Here is a 19284-nt window from a genome sequence, read left to right on the forward strand (position 1 = left end):
CTGGAGCTGGAGAAGCTGCAGCTGCAGAGCCTGGAGCAGGAGCACCGCAAGCTGACGGCCCAGCTGAAGGACGAGCGGGAGAAGAACAAGCACATCGTCATGATGCTGGTGCGCGAGTGCAAGCAGCTCGCCACCCGCGTCGTGGAGGAGTCGCAGCGCTTCGACGAGATCTCCGCCCGCCTGGACGAGGAGAGCCGCCAGGCCGGCCAGCTGCAGGGGGAGCTGAGCGCCGAGAGGCAGCGCGGGCAGCAGATGGAGGCCAAGATGGAGAAGCAGCTCTCGGAGTTTGACACGGAGCGGGAACAGCTGCGTGCCAGGCTGGGCCGAGAGGAGGCCGAGAGCCAGAGCCTGCGCCAGCAGGTGGAGCGGCTCAGGACAGAACAGGTCGACGTTAAGGACGGTACAAATGTTCCTGTGGCCACCGGTGTTGCCCCTGCCCAACCTCCTGCTGCTACCCCCACAGCCATGGTCGACTCCACTGCCGCAACCAGTCCCCCGGCCAAACCCAAATCCATGGTCTCTATCGCTGTGGCCACAGAACCTATCAGCTCACAGACGGCCTCCTGCCAAGTAGACCTGCCTGCCCCAACAGAGGCCGAGGGTCCTAAGAAGACACCTCTCACTATACCGATCAAACCCACCCCAGCCAACTACGCTGGTCTGAGCCTGCCCAAGTCTGCCGGGGCGGGCCGGGGGCTGGCCCACAGCAGCTCAGCAGTGCTGCCTCAAGCGGAGAACGGAGGCGAGGGGCAGACGCTGCCCCACGGCCTGCCCACTGGGGTGAGCCCGCGCGTCCAGGCCGCCCGCTACAAGTTCCAGGAGCAGGACCAGAACGGCGCAGTCTCCCAGAGCCCACCCGTGCGGGACCTCTCCCCCACCAACCGCGACAACTTTGCCGCCAAGCAACAGGCGCGCCACACCGTCACGCAGGTCCTGTCGCGCTTCACCAGTCCTCCGGTTGGAGGCGCGGGCGCGCTGCGCCCAGGCTTGCCCCACTCCACCTCCGAGGGGGGCTCTTTCCCCGGCCGCCTGGGCCACTCCCAGATCGGCCACAAGTCGCCCACTGTGGCCAGGATCGATCGGGGCAACCCGCCGCCCATCCCACCCAAAAAACCAGGCCTCTCCCAAACCCCTTCTCCCCCTCACCCGCCTATCAAATTGATAGGGGATGGCAGCCGCTCCCCCGGGACGGGGCTAAAGCCGGCCACGCCCCAGCTGCCGCCCAAACCGGCACTGGACCTGGTCCCAGCCCTGACCGCGTCTCAGGTGGGTGCCAGTCCCCCCATAGCGGGGGGACCGAGGGGGCCACCACTCCCGGCAGCATGTGCAGAGTGCCCCCCCATTGCCAGCGCCGCCACCACTGTCCGTATCCCCTCCGTAAACCCCTCCTCCTCCTCAGCTAGTGCTCCATCTCGTAGCCCTTGTGCCCCAGGCAGCCCCCTGGCAACAGCATCAGGTAAAGGGGCACCACAATCCCCACTGCCTCCCTTCTCTGCTCTATTCTCTTTTCTTGCCAGGTTAGCTAGCCTAGTCTAGCGTTTAGCATTTGCCTCGAAGACAGACAGAAAACGATAAAAAAAAACACTGATGTATCCTGATCAGAATAGCATTCAGGTCAGTGGACTTCAGCTTTGCTCTTCCCTTTGCAGTTGACCCTATCCGTCACTCCCACACATGTGACACCATTCCTCTAAACCACTGCTTGAGATCTCATCTCTGTACTTGATACTGCCCACTTTGGGTGCCTTTCTCTAGCCCTTCTGTTCTGTCATGTCAGCCTTCTCAGGTTCCCACAGACTCCATGTCTCTAACACTGTACCGAGGTATGGTCACATGTGAGGCTAGCCCCTAGCACCATGTTACACCCCAGTGTTGAGGCTGTTGGCGTTTCCACAGTTTCCTGGTTATTTGGGTGTGCAGGGTTCCTATGAGTAACCCTCTTCTCTGAAGCTGATGCCAGAGGCTGCTCCTGTTCCTCCCTTCCATTGTCCAATCGCATGCCACGAACCATTCCTAACGTCCCATTTCCTCCCTGCATACTTCCTGTTCTCCCTTCCCACTAACATCTCCCCTTGTGTATTCTTCAAGCAAACTCCTGCACTCATTTGTGATGTTTTATGAAAATGTTTATGCAATGTTACAGGTTGCTGTTTTACTGTATTTAGGATTATTGTTTGAACTGTCGCTTTTATATCAAAGTGAGTACCAGCAAAACTAGGCTGGGCTAACAAGCAATATGCATGTTTGCTCTGCGATTTATTACTTGCAGATGGTTTAAATTCAGATTTAAATGAGGTATTTCCAACAACATTATTCAAATTTAATCTGGTCTGAAACATGGCTACCCCACTCTCTTTTACATTATATTTGGCACATAAATACTTAAAATATGTAAATTGGGGCTGTTCTACAGAAGACTGCTTGGAAATCAAGCCATAGTCCTACCCCACACTAAGTAGACAATTTGGTTTTCTGCTCAAAAGAGCCAGGTAGAATGTTGTAAGTCTCGACGGCAGGGCCTAAAAAAACTGTAACACAGACGGACATTTTGGAAAGCGTGACGGTTTTGGCTGTCGTTACGGATGTCCTTAAAATACTGAACTAGACTTCCCCCTTCCTCCCCCTTCTCTTCTTCTTTTCAGTCTCTCAGACGAGGGTGTGCTCGGAAGGTCTTCTGCTCTCTCTGCTCTAAACTGCACATTGTTAACCTGCACGCCCTGAGACACACCAAATAAGCATCATAACTCAAATATGCTGTTAGCTAGCTTTCTTGCAGGTTCCTTCCATAGTCATAGTGGGCATGGGCATTTCCCCATGTAGTAGACAAGGGTAGATTATTATATGGACATTTGTGCTTCTTCTTTGCTATTGTGCACTTTAAATAGTGTTTTGACATACTTTTATTACACTCTGCTAGATGTGTCTGTGTGCATGTAAGCAACAAAATACCCAAATGTCAAATCATTTGGGTATCTTTATATTGATCAATGATTAATTAATGACGAATCGGTTGATGGATAGATTAGTGGATGGATGTTAGGTTTAGCAGGCATCTGGTAAGATAGTTACCATGATCAATGCCAAAAGCCCACAACAATTCCGTAAATAAAGTAGGCTGTACTGCACAACTGTGCATCCCCATTCCGTTGATCTCAGGTGTTCCACAGTACCACGATCTGGCCTCCTCACGTCTAAATAACCACATTCCACTTTCACCTCGCAGGCTGGCGTCCCTCCTTAGTCCCCTCGCTAACCTGCGGTGGGCCCGTTGCCCTGGACAACGAGCGCCCCCTGCTCCTCCAAGCTGCTTCCCAGGGAAATGTCACTTTAATGTCAATGCTGCTTAACCCAGATACAATGGATAATACTACTACTCACCTTGAAGACCACCCAACCTCTGCCTTGTTTGCTGCTGCTCAAAATGGACACACAGGTACTGGCCTAGACCCCCGTCTATGTATATTTTGGACTGATGAAGACTATTGATTTATTCAGGGTTGAATTTTTTTTTTACTATTACTTCTGTTCATTAGTACTTTATTAGTTGCAATTGAAGTTAAACCCTATGGCGATGATGTGGGATCATGATGTGGCAAGTAAACCTGTTTAGCATGTTGTGGGATGCTTGAGTAATATTTTGATACATCCTTGGGTTCAAACAGTTTCAGGCACACAGCGTGCGGATGTATCAAGGTGAGCTTTGAGAGCACGCAATGTTTTGACGATCAAAAGTGCAAAAGTACATTAAAGACAGCTGTGAAACCTCAGTGTCACTTGGAGGAGAGATAATTTAGACAACAGGGCTTAACTTCTCTTAACTTCACTTAACTCCCCCCCCATCCCACAGACTGCGTTAAGCTACTTTTGACTTCAGGGGGGACTGCTGATGTTGCTGATGAAAACGGTTTTACTCCTTTACACTATGCTGCCGCTCATGGCCACCACAGGTAAGTGTGTGAAGCCCTCAACCAATTTGTATCCATACAAAGAACGTTTTCCAAAATATCCTGCATACTGGTGTTTTCTTCCATCCACTGCATTTCCCCACACAATTCCAGTAGCTGTATGTCTGTGAAAGTACAGTAGTTATCAGGTAGATGCAAGATGGTTCTTGAGGAAACCTGGCCTTTGATCCTTCGGCTCATAAGTCAAGTTTGAGTAGGTTGGCAGATTTAGATGCCAACCTTTGAGATGCAGGAGACTTTGCACTAAGGGGAAGTTAGGCATGGGCTTACTAGCAAACATCTTCACTTAGAGAGAGGGTCATCTCTTTTACGTTGTCGTTTGTCTTGGTAACGGGACTTTAGGATAAACACCAGGGCGAAACAGCACCACTTTCTCCAGTAATAATATTCACATTAATGTAGCCTAATCACACAAATAACGTGGTCAATGCACACAAATTAAATGATATTTTCAGAATATTAAGCACTGTATATTAGTATTAACAGTATATTAGTATAACAGTATATGGAATCAGGAAAGCGATAGAAGAGGGAATACATTAGGTGTTTGCAGGTGGATCCACTTTCCAGCCACCATCAGATCAGTCTTGGACGGTACTCTTATGTTCTTTGTTTTATTCATACTTTATCTTTTATTTATTTTATGAGGATTAGGGATAGCCCTCATAACAACCCACATATAGGACTTAGGGTTAACTAACTAGTCCAAGTTGAGTTGACTTTAAGGTAGTGTGACTGAATCGTGGTCTCTATCACTTGTCAGCATTGACAGCTTTATTCAGAATCCGTCTCCTATTCCATAATTATGAAATAACGAATAAATCCAACTTGCTTTAGGCTTTTATTAGGCATAGCCAAAGTGTGCATTCACGTAACCATCTCTCCTCTCACCAAACAGGTGTGTTGACGTTCTAGCGGGAGTTGGGAGTGATGTGAACCAGGGAGCAGTAGGAGGACAGACCCCTCTCTACATGGCCAGCGCGGCCGGGAGGCTGGAGTGTGTCCAGGCCCTGCTCAACGCAGGGGCAGATAGTTCACGAGCCTCAACCGTACGTTTCTCCCATTATTTTCCCCACAAATCCACAAATATCCCAGTTGTCCTTAACCGACCTCAAGGACCTTGTATTCCATACAAACGTTACCTGGGATTAACCTTGATGTCCTGCAGTGCCCCACTCCAAATCTGGTGTAGGATACAAATGTACATTATTTTCACGAAAAGGAAATGTGACGTTTGTGTGTGACCCACAGGACAGCTGCACGGCGCTTCACGCAGCAGTCAGCTCAGGACATGTGGACACACTGCGGCTCCTCCTCTGCCGCCCAGACCTTCACCACACCGACAACCCCAACTCCGACTCGAACCTCCACAACCATGCCCCGGTCCTGTCCAGTGCAGTGCTAAACCAGGCCAACTGTGAGGGCTGGACCGCTGCCCACATCGCTGCTGCTAGGGGCTTTAAGGTAGCCCACCTCTTACAGTACGCACAGAGAGGGAAATTCCCCTCCTCTGCTTTCAGAAATGTTCTTCCTGGGATCACACACATGCCCCCCCCCCACACACACACTCCAACACTTTCTATTCTGAAACTTTGATGTTTGTAGCTCATTTCTTTGTGTATCTAGGACTGCCTAGAGGTGCTGTGTAGCCACAGCGAGCAGGACATTGAGAGGAGAGACAATTGGAACCGCACCATCCATGACGTGGCCACGGACGACTGCAAAGACCTGCTGGAGAACCTGCGTGAGTAGAGGAACAGACAGGCCAAGGACACGTGTGCACATGCTTCTGTGTGGGATTTTTCTAGTATACAGGGCTTCACTGACAGTTGGGTACATTGTTAGTGGTAATTATTTTTGTTTTGTTTTTGTGGGACTGCTTTACTCCCCTACTTTAACTTTGATAATCTGTTAAGGTAACCACAGTCCTCTGGCTTTCTTCCTCCCCTTGTCTTTATATTCCCTGACCCCCCTCCCCCGCCTACAGACTCCTACAGAGTGTCTGTCTGTGTCCAGATGCCGGAAAGTATCAGAAAGCCCCTTTGTCCCAAGGTCCCTGCAGGAGAGGTGTCTTTGAGCGTGCTGGGCTGTGTGCATGTCCACCCCGGCACGTCCTGGGCTGAGCTGAGTCATGCCCTGGGCCTGGCCCTGAACTCCCACCTCCAGCTGCTCTGCGGAGAGCAAACAGCCAACGCACAAGTCAGGGACGGCGTGCACACACACCTGGGGCTCACACCTGCCAGCATCGCCTCAGGGCTCATAGGTAAGGGCTGGCGTTTAGACGCCCAAAAGCTGGCAGGCAGTTTGTACACAAGCCTGTGGCAGAAACACATGAACGATTTCATAACTGTGTGTCTATATGTGTCTGTGTTCCTAATGCCTTTTCCCTAGCTGCACGTTTACCAAAAGAGTTGCCTGCTATTTGAAAGGATATCCCAAACATTGGGCAGGTTATTCTTAGGCTCAGTCTGTTATCTTAGACGCGTCCCCCACAAGTCTGACAGCCAAGTTTACCATGGTGTCTCATGCTATTTTTAAAGACTTTGCACCGTCCAAACAGCTGCTGTCCCCAATTGCATCCTTACAGTTCAAGTTATAATTTCCTCCCCTGTCAGCAATCTGACAGGGGAAGGAGGTGAATGATTCTGAATGTAGGACTTGTTCCTGTGCTTTAGTCCTGTGTGAAAGGAGTGGGAGATTCGGAACCGTGTGTTTTGGGGAATCACCTTGTGTTCACTTATCTGTCATCAAACTCTCATTGAAGTAAAGTCAGAAATGTAACACAGTCAATAAGCTTACATATATATTTACCATTATTTCGTTTCTGAGCTATTTGGGGATTTACTTTATGAATCATTTCCACTTGAAACATTCCTTCCGAATCACTTGCATCGTCGTATACAGATTAAAGTCCAGCCACCTTCAAGGATGACACTTTTCCTATAGAAATTTAGGAATACATAAAGGACAATTAGGAGAGTCGGATGAGATGGATGGGGTATTCATTATGGATGAGATGGTGGTAAAGAGGAGTGGAAGACCTGGGGGAAAGATCACACATCCGTAACACCCAGATGGTTTCTGGAGTTGTCCTCACCTTGAGCGGTGTGTGTGTGTGTGTGTGTGTGCGTGCGTGCGTGCCTGCCTGTCCATTTGTATTTACATTTTTGGTACGTTTTAAAATTGTATTTAAAGGCTGGCTGTGGTATTTGCTTGAGTATGCATACTTGTGAGTAGAGTTTATAGTATGTAATGCTGTGAGCGTTTCAGTACTATATCGCCAATGTTCCTCTTGTCTCTCTGGTTCCATTGTTGTAGGCGACACCGTGTGGTTGCCAGGTCAGGAGCTGTCACGCCCCCCTTGGGACCTGGTCAGGAAACCTCTGTGCCAGCGCATCATCCTTCGACTGAAAGGTACTTGGCAACCCAATTTCCATCTCTGAATAGATTGCCCAAATTAGAATTAACTCCCTCACTAAAAAGTCTTGCTAATTATTGTTTGGATAATTGTTCTTTCACTGATTATCGACTTGTTGACTGTCTACACATTTTCAAGATTGTATTTGATTTTAAGTTAATGTTTGCTGTTCTGTGGGCATTTTTTTCTACATCTGTAGTTGGGTGAAGAGATGCAGTTTGTTTCTTTCAACCTTAACTTTTTATATTTTTTGTTTGTCTGGCTCTTCTGGCTGTTGACCTCAGAACCCTGTGTTTTTACTGCATAGTAATTGCAGAAAAACGCAAGCTGTTTAAAATGTAAAGTGTTTGTGTGTTCTTGTTGCTAAGCCGGCTGGTTGTCTGTATCTGACAGGTCTGTCAGAGTCCTGTGTGGACGAACTGGCCCTGGAATCTCTCATCCCTCTTCAGCTGCTTCAGAACTACATCCGCTTGGTACGCACGCACGCACACGCTCTCTCACACACACACACACACACACACACACAAACAGTATATACACTACAGAGAGAAAGAGAAGAACAATAGAGTAGAGGGGACAGGTTGAATAAAAGAACAGAGGGAAATTGTCCCCCAAAAATTAACTGACAATCAAAAGCGGATGTGGGAAATTCTTGAACAGGGTCTGGGAAGTTCGGTGTGCTAGGATGCCCCCTGCTGGTGACATGATCTGTATTTTGTGTTTCCAGAATAGCAGAATAGACCTGGGGCCTTTACATTTACATTACATTTAGTCATTTAGCAGACGCTCTTATCCTGAGCGACTTACAGTAAGTACAGGGACATTCCCACGGCAAGTAGGGTGAAGTGCCTTGCCCAAGGACACAACGTCATTATGCGCAGCCGGGAATCGAACCGGCGACCTTCTGATTACTAGCCCGATTCTCTAACCGCTCAGCCACCTGACTCCACACAACAAAGCAATTTCAACACATCAAGGATTTTTTTTGTTAGCTGTTTTCACTAAGCCTAAAAACTGTAATCAACCACAAACCGTGTCACGACAGTAGTTTTCAGCTTGTCAAGGCAACGCAGGTTTTCAGAATCTAGCTATGAGTGTGTTTACGTGTAGCGGCGGTGTTTGCAATGTGAGCAATCACAAACATGGACACGTCTGCCAAACCTGCTTATTTTACAAGAGAAGCAAACTATAATATAAAAAATATGAAGAATGAATTATAATTCCAGGCAAGAAGTAAGACAGTTGTTTTTGCCAAAGGCAGGAAGAAAATTGCAGAAAGAAAGGAGGCTTGCAAAATATTGCTGATTGGGAATGCATAACTTAATAGGCTTGTCAATATTGTCGTCCCATCATTAAAGCACAAGTAGATCTGACTATAATAACAATCATGTCCATTAAATTGATGTGTTACTTGGATGTATTCATATTCATGTAAGGTAAGCCATTCCCTCTGCCGACAAGCTATATCTTTTATATAGATACTCGCCAGGAAAATATAAACGGTTTGGTCTCTATACTCTTTAAACGTGTACTCAATCAACCAGCTAGCTGTCAGGAGGCAGTATCTCAGTAGCTCTTCCAGAACAGTGTGGAGGAACCCTTGAAGAGTCACCGAGGGATGTAATCACATCACTGTGTAGCTGTTCTTTACTAATGACCAGTTCTACCCAGGAGGCTTCTTGTGTTGCTTGGAAGTACATTATTCAAACCATTATTACACAACCATTTCAATCTCCAACTTAAAATGATGTGTTCTTCCGCATAATCCGCCTAGTGTTAATGCAGTCATAGTTTATTCTCTGTATTTCGTTCCCTCAGGTGGAGCAGTACCGCAACGTCATCTTCCACGGTCTGGAGGGAAGCTGCCAGGAGTACCTGGCCAATCAGATCTCTCGCTGCATCAAGGTAACACCACAGATCACACCCCTACCGGCCAGCCTCTGTGTTTGTGTTTTCATTCATATTCATATTGTCTTTGGTTTCATAATGTCCATAGCTATTAGCTGCCTGTCCTTTCAATGACAACTGTTCCTTTGTCCCCTAGCAAAAGCAGGAAGTGGCGGGTGTGGGCTGTGACATCATCAGGGTGGAGGTAGACAGGAGTCTTTGTAAGGAACAGCTCGTGGAGACATTCATCAACTGTGGTGAATATACCATTTATACACCAACTGTTGGAAGTTGAAAGAGACTTAAGATGTCTAATTGAAGTTGTAAATAGGGAGTCAGGTGGCTGAGCGGTTATGGAGTCGGGCTCGTAATCTGAAGGTTACCGGTTCGATTCCCAGCTGTGAAATGACGTTGTGTCCTTGGGCAAGGCACTTCACCCTACTTGCCTAGGGGGGAATGTCCCTGTGCTTACTGTAAGTCGCTCTGGATAAGAGCGTCTGCTAAATGACTAAATGTAAATAGTAAGGTTGAATCCTCTCTGGGTCTCTCTGTCTCAGGATTCCTGATGCCGGTGTCTGGCGTGTGCAGCAGCAGCAGGTGTGTGGTGGTCCTGTTGGAGGGTCTGGAGAAGGCCTGCTCCTTGACCGAACTCCTGGGGGACCTGTGTGAGGCCCTGGAGAACCGAGGCACGGCGTACCTTCTGCCCCTGCCACACGGTGAGGCTCCCCGGGCCACTTCCAACCTACATGCTATCAATCTCAGGTGAATTTGGACAAGGATAGGAATCCAATGATGAGTGAAAACCAACTTATTTTCTTTTTCTCAACCAATCAGCCCAAGCCGGCCTGCACCATTTCCAGGAGGGCGGTTTTCTGATTGGCACGCTGTCCAAGTCCCGCCTCCAAGGCTCGGAGCTTCGTCTCCAGCAGCACTTCCGCTGGGTGACCCTGCGATGGGATGCTGAGCCGCTGCATGGCCTTCTGGGAAGGCACCTTCGCCGGAAACTGCTCCACAAGGTGAAACATGGGGGGTATTTCATTAATATAATCCCTATAATGTTGTAGAGTATTACAACATTTTTGCTAGCAATGGTGTTAAAGGTGAAGTGGATTTATTATAACATTTATTATATCACGGATTACAGTGCCAGATCCTAAAGTCTTACTGCATTCTCAATATTATTTTATGGTTGTGATCCCATGAAACCACATTCAGCCTGTTTGTCATTGCTTGTCGACAGAATGGTTCATATTCTGTTACTACCCAAACCTCCCTTTACCTTTTCTGTCACCCCCCCCCCCCCCCAGATGCAAGGTTGTGCCGGGGACCCTGAGGGCCAGCTTGAGAAGACCCTGGGCTGGGTGAGCAATGTGTGGCAGCAGCTCAACGCCTGCCTGTCCCGTCTGGGGACTCACGAGGCCCTGCTTGGACCCCAGCTCTTCCTCTCCTGCCCTGTGGTCCCCGACAATTCTCTGGCCATTGTCAAGTAAGTGTGTGTGTTCTTTACGCTCATACACTTGACTTGTACTACAGTTTAGGTTTTCCATATTAATGTATGCGAGCTGTTCTTACATTTACATTTTAGTCATTTAGCATACGCTCTTATCCAGAGCGACTTACAGTAAGTACAGGGACATTCCCCCGAGGCAAGTAGGGTGAAGCGCCTTGCCCAAGGACACAACGTCATTTCGCACGGCCGGGTATCAAACTGCCAACCTTCTGATTGGTAGCCCGATTCCCTAACCGCTTAGCCACCTGCCCCCCACATCCCTTGCATTCTTCATCCCTTGTGTCTATGCGTGTCCTCCAGGTGGCTGGCCGGGTTGTGGAACCTCGTGGTGGTCCCTCGCGTGGAGGAGGCCATCGTCTCCCGCGTGACAGTCAAACGCTCTCCGGCCCAGCGACCGTCCCCTGGTGATCAGGGCCTCAGTCGGGGCGAGCAGGCGGTGGTCAAAGCTGCTCTCAGCATCCTGGTCAACAAGGCTGTGCTGCATGGCTGCCCCCTGCCGTGTCACGGTGGGCACATGGAAAGTGTGTGTGTGTCATTTTCAGGGGATGCGTTATTTCTGCCGAATGAAGGGGTTTGAATCCGTGTCGCACATCTCCCCCTCCACAGAGATCGCTCGGCACCTGTTGGAGTTCAGGGGAGGGACCTTCCCTGTGTCAACCATCGGCTCCTGCAAAGGAAGTGGCGGCAGGAAGGGGAGGGACTGCAACATGTGGAGAAGAGCCAGCACCAGCCCAAGAAAAAAGGGGAGGACTTTGACGAACTGGAGTGGTTCTCTCCGAGAGGGTAAGGAGGAGACTAGTCATCTTACGCAGGTGAGGAGGACATTTCTTTGTTCTTTATCCATATTTTGTGTCCTCTCATTACAGGGTCACTGTCCAACACTGATGTCCGCTTCATTAACAACGGCAACAGCCAAAGGTCAGTGTTTGCCTCCATTTGACTGAGTACTCAGAAACATTGCTGTCACGTATTTCACGTGAAATAGATGGCATTCCTGATGGAACACAGACGTTATAAGACTTCAGCACAGCAGTTATTTTTTTATTACCATAATTTTTAAATGGTTGGCACCGCTGGCTCTTGTCACTTTTAAAATCTTTGCTCAATCCACCATAATCTTTTTTCATTTGTAACTTGGATCCTTTATGTACAATGTCCCATCATTGTGTTGGATGATATGATGAATAACAACAAAAGTCCATTCAGTCATCTATGATCCTAAAACTGTTAGTCAAGATGGGGATCATTCCTTTCAGCCAGTCATTATAATTTGAAATGATGGCTTTGTCAAATTAATCACATCGGAAAATAAGTCGTCCAAAGTTGTGTCCCTTTTGGAATGAGACCCATTCCAAGGCAGACTGATGTGAGTCTGGTCTCTATGTATAGATACATTTACTGCATACTGATGTGAAAGTACATACAGTAAAGAGCAGACAGTGCTTCAATATTAAATCATGAAAGCTAGTGACCCAAAGAAAACACATTAAATGGTGTTACATCATACTTCAGTGAACATAGAGTTCACAGCACAATGTCACCACATTACTTTCATTTTGATCTAACTTTGTAATTCCTATGCTTGCTCTAGCATTGCATTTACATATCTGTTCACTTTGTTAATGCAGCCCACATGTCAGATGAAACTCAAGTGCAGCACTACAAAATAACGTGTAACAACTGGACATGCCCACGAAACGCCTAATTTTTTATATAATACTTTGTCTTAATATTAGCATTCTGAAATGTTTGCAATATGCTGTCCAATGTTTGCTTTGAAAGTAGTCGGTGTATGTTCAGAGATTTTTATTTTTTAAAGGAATCCAACTGGCTCAGTGACATGACAGTAGGCTACTACACATGAGCTCATTCTGATATTAGACTGACTAGAGTGATCAGGTTTTTGTGTGTGTGGCAGGCTGGTGGATGGAGACCTTGTCAATTTGTCTCTCTGCTCTGATGATGACACTGAACTGATCCGAGAACTGCAGACCATGTGCACCAGCAAATCAGAACCTGACATCAGCAAGGTAGTGTACTATCCTACTGTACCTCTGACTTTACCTCAGTTTTATGTCGTACTACTTCGTGATATGTCTATGTTTGAAATTGAAATGCCCAATTTTCATTGTAGATTGCCCAGTCAAAGGATGAATTTTTAGTCTTCTCTGGCTCTCCAAGTAGACAATCACTACATAAAACTGACCACAAGACAACCGCTCAACTGCGACCACAGACTGTAAGATATACAGTTAGGTCCATAAATATTTGGACATTGACACAATTTTCATCATTTTGGCTCTGTATACCACCACAATGGATTTGAAATCAAACAATCAAGATGTGCTTTAAGTGCAGACTTTCAGCTTTAATTTCAGGGTATTTACATCCAAATCAGGTGAACGGTGTAGGAATTACAACACATTTTATATGTGGCCCCCCCCTTTTTAAGGGACCAAAAATAATTGGACAAACTAACATAATCATAAATCTAATTGACACTTTTAATACTTGGTTGCAAATCCTTTGCAGTCAATGACAGCCTGAAGTCTGGAACCCATAGACATCACCAGACGCTGGGTTTCGTCCCTGGTGATGCTCTGCCAGGCCTCTACTGCAACTGTCTTCAGTTCCTGCTTGTTCTTGGGGCATTTTCCCTTCAGTTTTGTCTTTAGCAAGTGAAATGCATGCTCAATTGGATTTAGGTCAGGTGATTGACTTGGCCATTGCAGAACATTCCACTTCTTTGCCTTAAAAAACTCTTTGGTTGCTTTCGCAGTATGCTTCGGGTCATTGTCCATCTGCACTGTGAAGCGCCGTCCTATGAGTTCTGAAGCATTTGGCTGAATCTGAGCAGATAATATTGCCAGAAACACTTCAGAATTCATCCTACTGCTTTTGTCAGCAGTCACATCATCGATAAATACAAGGGAACCAGTTCCATTGGCAGCCATATATGCCCACGCCATAACACTACCTCCACCATGCTTCACTGATGAGGTGGTATGCTTTGGATCATGAGCAGTTCCTTCCCTTCTCCATACTCTTCTCTTCCCATCATTCTGGTACAAGTTGATCTTGGTCTCATCTGTCCATAGGATGTTGTTCCAGAACTGTACAGGGTCTTTTAGATGTTTTTTGGCAAACTCTAATCTGGTCTTCCTGTTTTTGAGACTCACCAATGGTTTACATCTTGTGGTGAACCCTCTGTATTTACTCTGGTGAAGTATTCTCTTAATTTTTGACTTTGCCACAGATACGCCTACCTCCTGGAGAGTGTTCTAGATCTGGCCAACTGTTGTGAAGGGGTTTTTCTTCACCAGGGAAAGAATTCTTCTGTCATCCACCACAGCTGTTTTCCGTGGTCTTCCGGGTCTTTTGGTGTTGCTGAGCTCACCAGTGCGTTCTTTCTTTTTAAGAATGTACCAAACAGTTGATTTGGCCACACCTAATGTTTTTGCTATCTCTCTGATAGGTTTGTTTTGATTTTTCAGCCTAACGATGGCTTGCTTCACTGATGGTGACAGCTCTTTGGATTTCATATTGAGAGTTGACAGCAACAGATTCCAAACACAAATACCATACTTGAAATGAACTCTAGACCTTTTATCTGCTCCTTGTCAATGAAATAACGAACTCCCATGAGGGAATAACATACACCTGGCCATGGAACATCTGAGCAGCCAATTGTCCAATTACTTTTGGTCCCTTAAAAAGGGGGGGGGCACATATAAAATGTATTGTAATTCCTACACCGTTCACCTGATTTGGATGTAAATACCCTGAAATTAAAGCTGAAAGTCTGCACTTAAAGCACATCTTGATTGTTTCATTTCAAATCCATTGTGGTGGTATACAGAGCCAAAATGATGAAAATTGTGTCAATGTCCAAATATTTATGGACATAACTGAATATATATATATATCCAGCAGGGTTGCTGATAGAGATTCTGGCACACACAACTTTTCTGAATATGAGTTATAATCACATTTTATAATAATTTTACATTCTGCTCATTACTGTCTTTTTTTCCCCTTTGGCAGACTAGCATCCATCACGCAAACCAAAGCCCAGCTAACGCAGCCCAAAGCCACGAGAGGCGATCTGCCTCCAGGCCCAAATCCCAGCTCCCTGTCCCCAGCAGCAGGGGGCAGCCACCACGACCCAGCAGCAGCACCTCCACCCCCAACCAGGCGAATGGCAATCGCAACGCAGCTGAGACCAGAACCGAACCCAGCAGCAAAACAAGGCATGTACTGCCCAGCAACAACAACTTCAACAAGAACAACCAACGACAGGAGGATATTTGGATCCTACATGGAGACCTGCATGAAAACGGCAACAATGACAAGTTCTAGAACCCTGTCCTCCACCTTCCCACAGTTCCTTTACAAAATCCCTCCATGTAAAGTTAGGATTATGAAGACCTCTTAGTATTTGTACTTGTTTTATGTACTTGTTACACTGTATAACAATGTGTACTTGGGGACCATAGTTTTATTATATTACAGTATTGAAGTATTGAATGGAAAAAATACATTTGCAGGGAATAATGTAAAAAAGAAGTAAAACAAGTTTTGCCTTTTGGTAAAAGTGTTTTGGATTAAAGAGCGAACAGTCAGTTTTTGCTATTAAGTATTTTTGAAGTGTTTTATGTTAAATAGTTGCAAGTTCAATTTAAATACTGTTAAATAAAATCAGGGTTTTACCAAATCTTTGTAAATAAGAATTAGTAACTTTAATGGTATATAGATTGGTGTATGTGGTACTATGCTTGTAAAAAACTATATAGTGAAGATAAACTGATGAAAATAAAACTTGTACATATGTTTGTAATATGAAAATTTGGTTCATAACTTTCACTTGTTTCAAAGTGAATAGAATCTGGCAATAAGTAACATAATTGCAAACTTTTTTTTTTCTCCCCCAACCGTAAGCCATAATAAATATTTACACTACCCATAATTCCATCAGAGTTATGGTTGTTTTTCTTTGACTTCTGTTGAGCCCGAAACAAAAATATTAAATATATAAAAGCATTTTTGGTTTGTTTGCCTTCTTTGTTTCCTTCTTTACATTTGTTTTTAAAGTTTTTTTTTCAAGAAGGAAAATGTGTTTTTTTTGTCAACATTTGTAATACGTACAGGAAATATTTCAGCCTCTGATGTTGATCTGTATAATAGATGTTTAAAGAAATGTCCAGCTTCCTTTCAGCACAACCATTAAACTGCACTGTTGACCCCACAATGCTCGTCCGGACTTATTTGTTACACCAATAAACACAGTCCTCTTAAAATCATATTTTTACTGGAAATATAACTGATTATAGATATGAAATTGATACATGAAATCTTCATACATGTTTCAACATTTGTGTCAATTTCCTATGAATAAGAACATGCTTTGTTTTAATTGACATTGTCGAAAAAGAAAAATAATCTTGCATCTATGTATTATAAAATCATTAGATATCTCGAAGGAACAATGTGCCAAAAAAAGATTTTGAATTCTGAATTCCATCAAATCACGTTTGATAAGGGTGTCGTTTTTATACAGCATTCGATCATTTACTTTTCCTCTCTATTATACCACCATGGGGAAAAAAGCAAAAGAGTACCTCAGGTGTTTTTAAAGTGCATACACAAAAATAAAGGGCATTTAACCACTTGTGCATGGTATCATCACCCATGCCATCACTATTATGTGTATTTACAGTGGGTAGACTTTTAGCAAAGACCCTTGTAAACGCAGCTCTACAGCCAGATCATCTCACTGCAGTTTCTAGATTCGTCAGAACAACAGAATGCTAATCTGATCTCAAATCAGCATGTAGAGGTACACCCTCGTCCTACTTTGATTTACAGCCAGTTTCCTTTCAAGTTTGAGACCATTTTAAATCCTGATGCTGAATTAGGTTTTAGGGCTTTCATTCACGCAAATGTATATACTCATCACGTAAATACTACTTTTTGCTCCCAAAATGGTTCCGATCAACATGTTTACATTTAGTCATTTAGCAGACGCTCTTATCCAGAGCAACTTACAGTAAGTACAGGGACATTCCCCCGAGGCAAGTAGGGTGAAGTGCCTTGCCCAAGGACACAACATCAGTTTGCATGACCGGGAATCGAACTGGCAACCTTCGGATTACTAGTCCAATTCCCTCACCGCTCAGCCACCTGACTCCCTTGTTGATTGAATAGCCTCTAGTACTGTACAAAAAAGTTACTTAAAACAAAAATGTTTGCCACCATATTCAAAAATGATCCTGCAAAGGCACTTGGAATGATCATAATAGCATGAAACTGCATCCAGTTAGTCATGTTTGGTCTAGAAAGGGTCAGAATTGGGGACAAAGAGGAATTAAGATGGTTCTCTGGGTTTTTCAGGCCCTGTTACAGATCATTGCATAATTACAAGTCAATTACCACCTACGCAACAACACACAGTACACCTACGTAATTACCACTGAACAAGTGTTGCTCATGAGTGTAAATAACCCAAAAAACATTGATTTCACTTGAAAGGAGTATACATAAGCATGTCAAGAGATCATTCATGACATCATGACATCTCCAAATATGTTGTTCAACATTCATTACAGTCCATAGGAATAGTATGTGAATTCATGCCACTTTCTGATTGCTTCCAATTCTAAAATAAATGTAATTTTAACATTTGTTGTCATGACTGTTAGTAAAATAAAGACCTGCTCATTTAAACCTCTCTCTCTCCACAGTGTATGTATATATATATATATTGAATTCCAGTTCAAGCATTCAATGTACATAGGTCAAATAAAGGCATTGAATAGTTCGATTAACGTCATTTTAGCAGGTGTTTGAAAACAACACAGTAGTCAGTTTCTCTAGTTTGTCTGTCTCAGTCTACCAATAGAATGTTTTAAGATAGACAAATGTCTGTATTAACAAGTGCTGTACTATATATTTGAGCAAGTGCTGTCTCCAGGTCGCCTAAGAAGAGCCAGAAAACCTGGCTACCAAGGTGTCATTGTACCTGGGAGAACTTCAGAAAGTGCCCTAAATTCACATTCTGTTGCTAAGTCTTGACAGGAATGACATAAATATGACATGAATGCAAAAAAGTGTATGAATGTTGAAAGCATTTATAAAAGTATTAGGAAATATCTATGGAATGCATAATGCTCAAATTCTCTTTCACATGCTTTATACATGCCTATGTATACCCCTTTGAAATAAAGTGTTTTCCCAAAATATTTTCAAATCAGTTGTCTCGTAGAAAACAGCAGATAGTGCCGCCTACTGTCTTATAGTACAAAGTCACAAGCTAACGTCACTAACACTAGTTACAGGGTAATTATATTGGGCCTCAGACTCATTAAAGTGAATTCCCCAAATTACTTTTGGGGAATTGTCAGTTAAAAAGGCTTCCCACCCTTTCCCTCTCTCCAGACTCCGGCCCCACCTCAGAGGCGAGTGTCCTGCACCTCCTCCTCCGCCTCCTCCTGCAGGGCGGAGATCTTGGTGGTCTGCGGGGCGCGCTTGCTGGAGTTGAGGCGGTGCAGCGGGAAGAGCTTGAGGCGCTCTGCCGCGCTTATGGCCTGCTTCAGGTGGCTGGTCTCGTTCAGCAGCTTCTGGATGGAGTCGTACCTCTTTATGGAGCTGCCCTCGATCATCTGTGGGGGGCGGAGTCGGGAGAATCGTTTTGTTTAACAGTGTCGAAGCAATGTTGACGTGGCAAAAATACCTGACAATCATTAGAATACAATATCTGTTTCATAGGTTCAATACAAACGATCCCATACAGTACATACTATGAGAACTGAATAAAAACACACACACACACAACTACACCCATGATAATCTACATGCTTATCAGTCATGGGATTGATAATCGAACTGAGTTACACTATCTAAATGGAGGACCATTCAGTGATGGTAGGGTGGCACCATGATAATGGACGTAGAAAGAGGAAGGGGAGATTATAATGCTTAATAGGGAGATGGAATGTGAATAGTGTTTGTGGAATAGAGTTGGTGGCGGAAGCTGAGTGGTGTGTGTGTTTGTGTGTGTGTGTGTGTGTGTGTGTACCGACCAAGAAAGACTGGCACTCCAGAAGTGGTTCCACTCTGTGTTCTGACAGGATGACAGTGCAGTTGGAAAACGACTGCTTCAGTGTCTTCCGCAGTACCTGCAACGTTCTGCAACACACACACACAGAAACAAGTGCGCACACACAGACAGACGTTTACTCCAGTTTGACTTGCCATGTGCCAGTTGGTTTCCTTTTTCAGCACAATTAGTTCTCTTTATATTTGGCCAACATTTATAATTTATATTGTTATTTAGATTTCTAATGACAAACATGCCATTATCACATAATGCCACATAATACATGCCATTATCTCTGTCACACTCTATTTCCTTCTTCTTTTACTCACACACACAAATAGTTTCTTCCCAGTTGTGGTTCAGATGAAAGCAACAGAGCTGTTTCAGAACCAGCGTCATCAGGACCCGC

At 45.0% G+C, this 19284-nt stretch overlaps 2 protein-coding genes across 3 annotated transcripts in view; one reads left to right on the forward strand and one right to left on the reverse strand.

The window, feature by feature from the left end:
• cttnbp2 (cortactin binding protein 2) overlaps positions 1 to 15820 on the forward strand; it is a 34279-nt gene extending 18459 nt beyond the window's left edge. The window contains exons 4-24 of one of the 2 annotated variants that reach the window (XM_062461289.1): positions 1 to 1456; positions 2643 to 2669; positions 3224 to 3433; positions 3848 to 3947; positions 4864 to 5014; positions 5217 to 5429; positions 5592 to 5709; positions 5953 to 6228; positions 7284 to 7379; positions 7777 to 7856; positions 9202 to 9288; positions 9428 to 9527; positions 9828 to 9986; positions 10105 to 10286; positions 10578 to 10756; positions 11081 to 11286; positions 11387 to 11563; positions 11647 to 11698; positions 12699 to 12810; positions 12915 to 13019; positions 14825 to 15820. In XM_062461289.1, the coding sequence (XP_062317273.1) occupies positions 1 to 1456; positions 2643 to 2669; positions 3224 to 3433; positions 3848 to 3947; positions 4864 to 5014; positions 5217 to 5429; positions 5592 to 5709; positions 5953 to 6228; positions 7284 to 7379; positions 7777 to 7856; positions 9202 to 9288; positions 9428 to 9527; positions 9828 to 9986; positions 10105 to 10286; positions 10578 to 10756; positions 11081 to 11286; positions 11387 to 11563; positions 11647 to 11698; positions 12699 to 12810; positions 12915 to 13019; positions 14825 to 15139 (4401 nt within the window). In that variant the 3' untranslated portion in view covers positions 15140 to 15820. The remainder of the gene's footprint in view (positions 1457 to 2642; positions 2670 to 3223; positions 3434 to 3847; positions 3948 to 4863; positions 5015 to 5216; positions 5430 to 5591; positions 5710 to 5952; positions 6229 to 7283; positions 7380 to 7776; positions 7857 to 9201; positions 9289 to 9427; positions 9528 to 9827; positions 9987 to 10104; positions 10287 to 10577; positions 10757 to 11080; positions 11287 to 11386; positions 11564 to 11646; positions 11699 to 12698; positions 12811 to 12914; positions 13020 to 14824) is intronic. The other variant, XM_062461290.1, reaches the window with a different exon arrangement.
• Positions 15712 to 19284, reverse strand: part of cftr (CF transmembrane conductance regulator) — a 32065-nt gene continuing 28492 nt past the window's right edge. The window contains exons 26-27 of the mRNA XM_062461291.1: positions 18859 to 18964; positions 15712 to 18438 (exon numbers count right to left, since the gene is read on the reverse strand). Of these exons, the coding sequence (XP_062317275.1) occupies positions 18229 to 18438; positions 18859 to 18964 (316 nt within the window). The 3' untranslated portion in view covers positions 15712 to 18228. The remainder of the gene's footprint in view (positions 18439 to 18858; positions 18965 to 19284) is intronic.

This window comes from Osmerus eperlanus, chromosome 5, assembly GCF_963692335.1.
Source record: "Osmerus eperlanus chromosome 5, fOsmEpe2.1, whole genome shotgun sequence".
NCBI lineage: Eukaryota > Metazoa > Chordata > Actinopteri > Osmeriformes > Osmeridae > Osmerus > Osmerus eperlanus.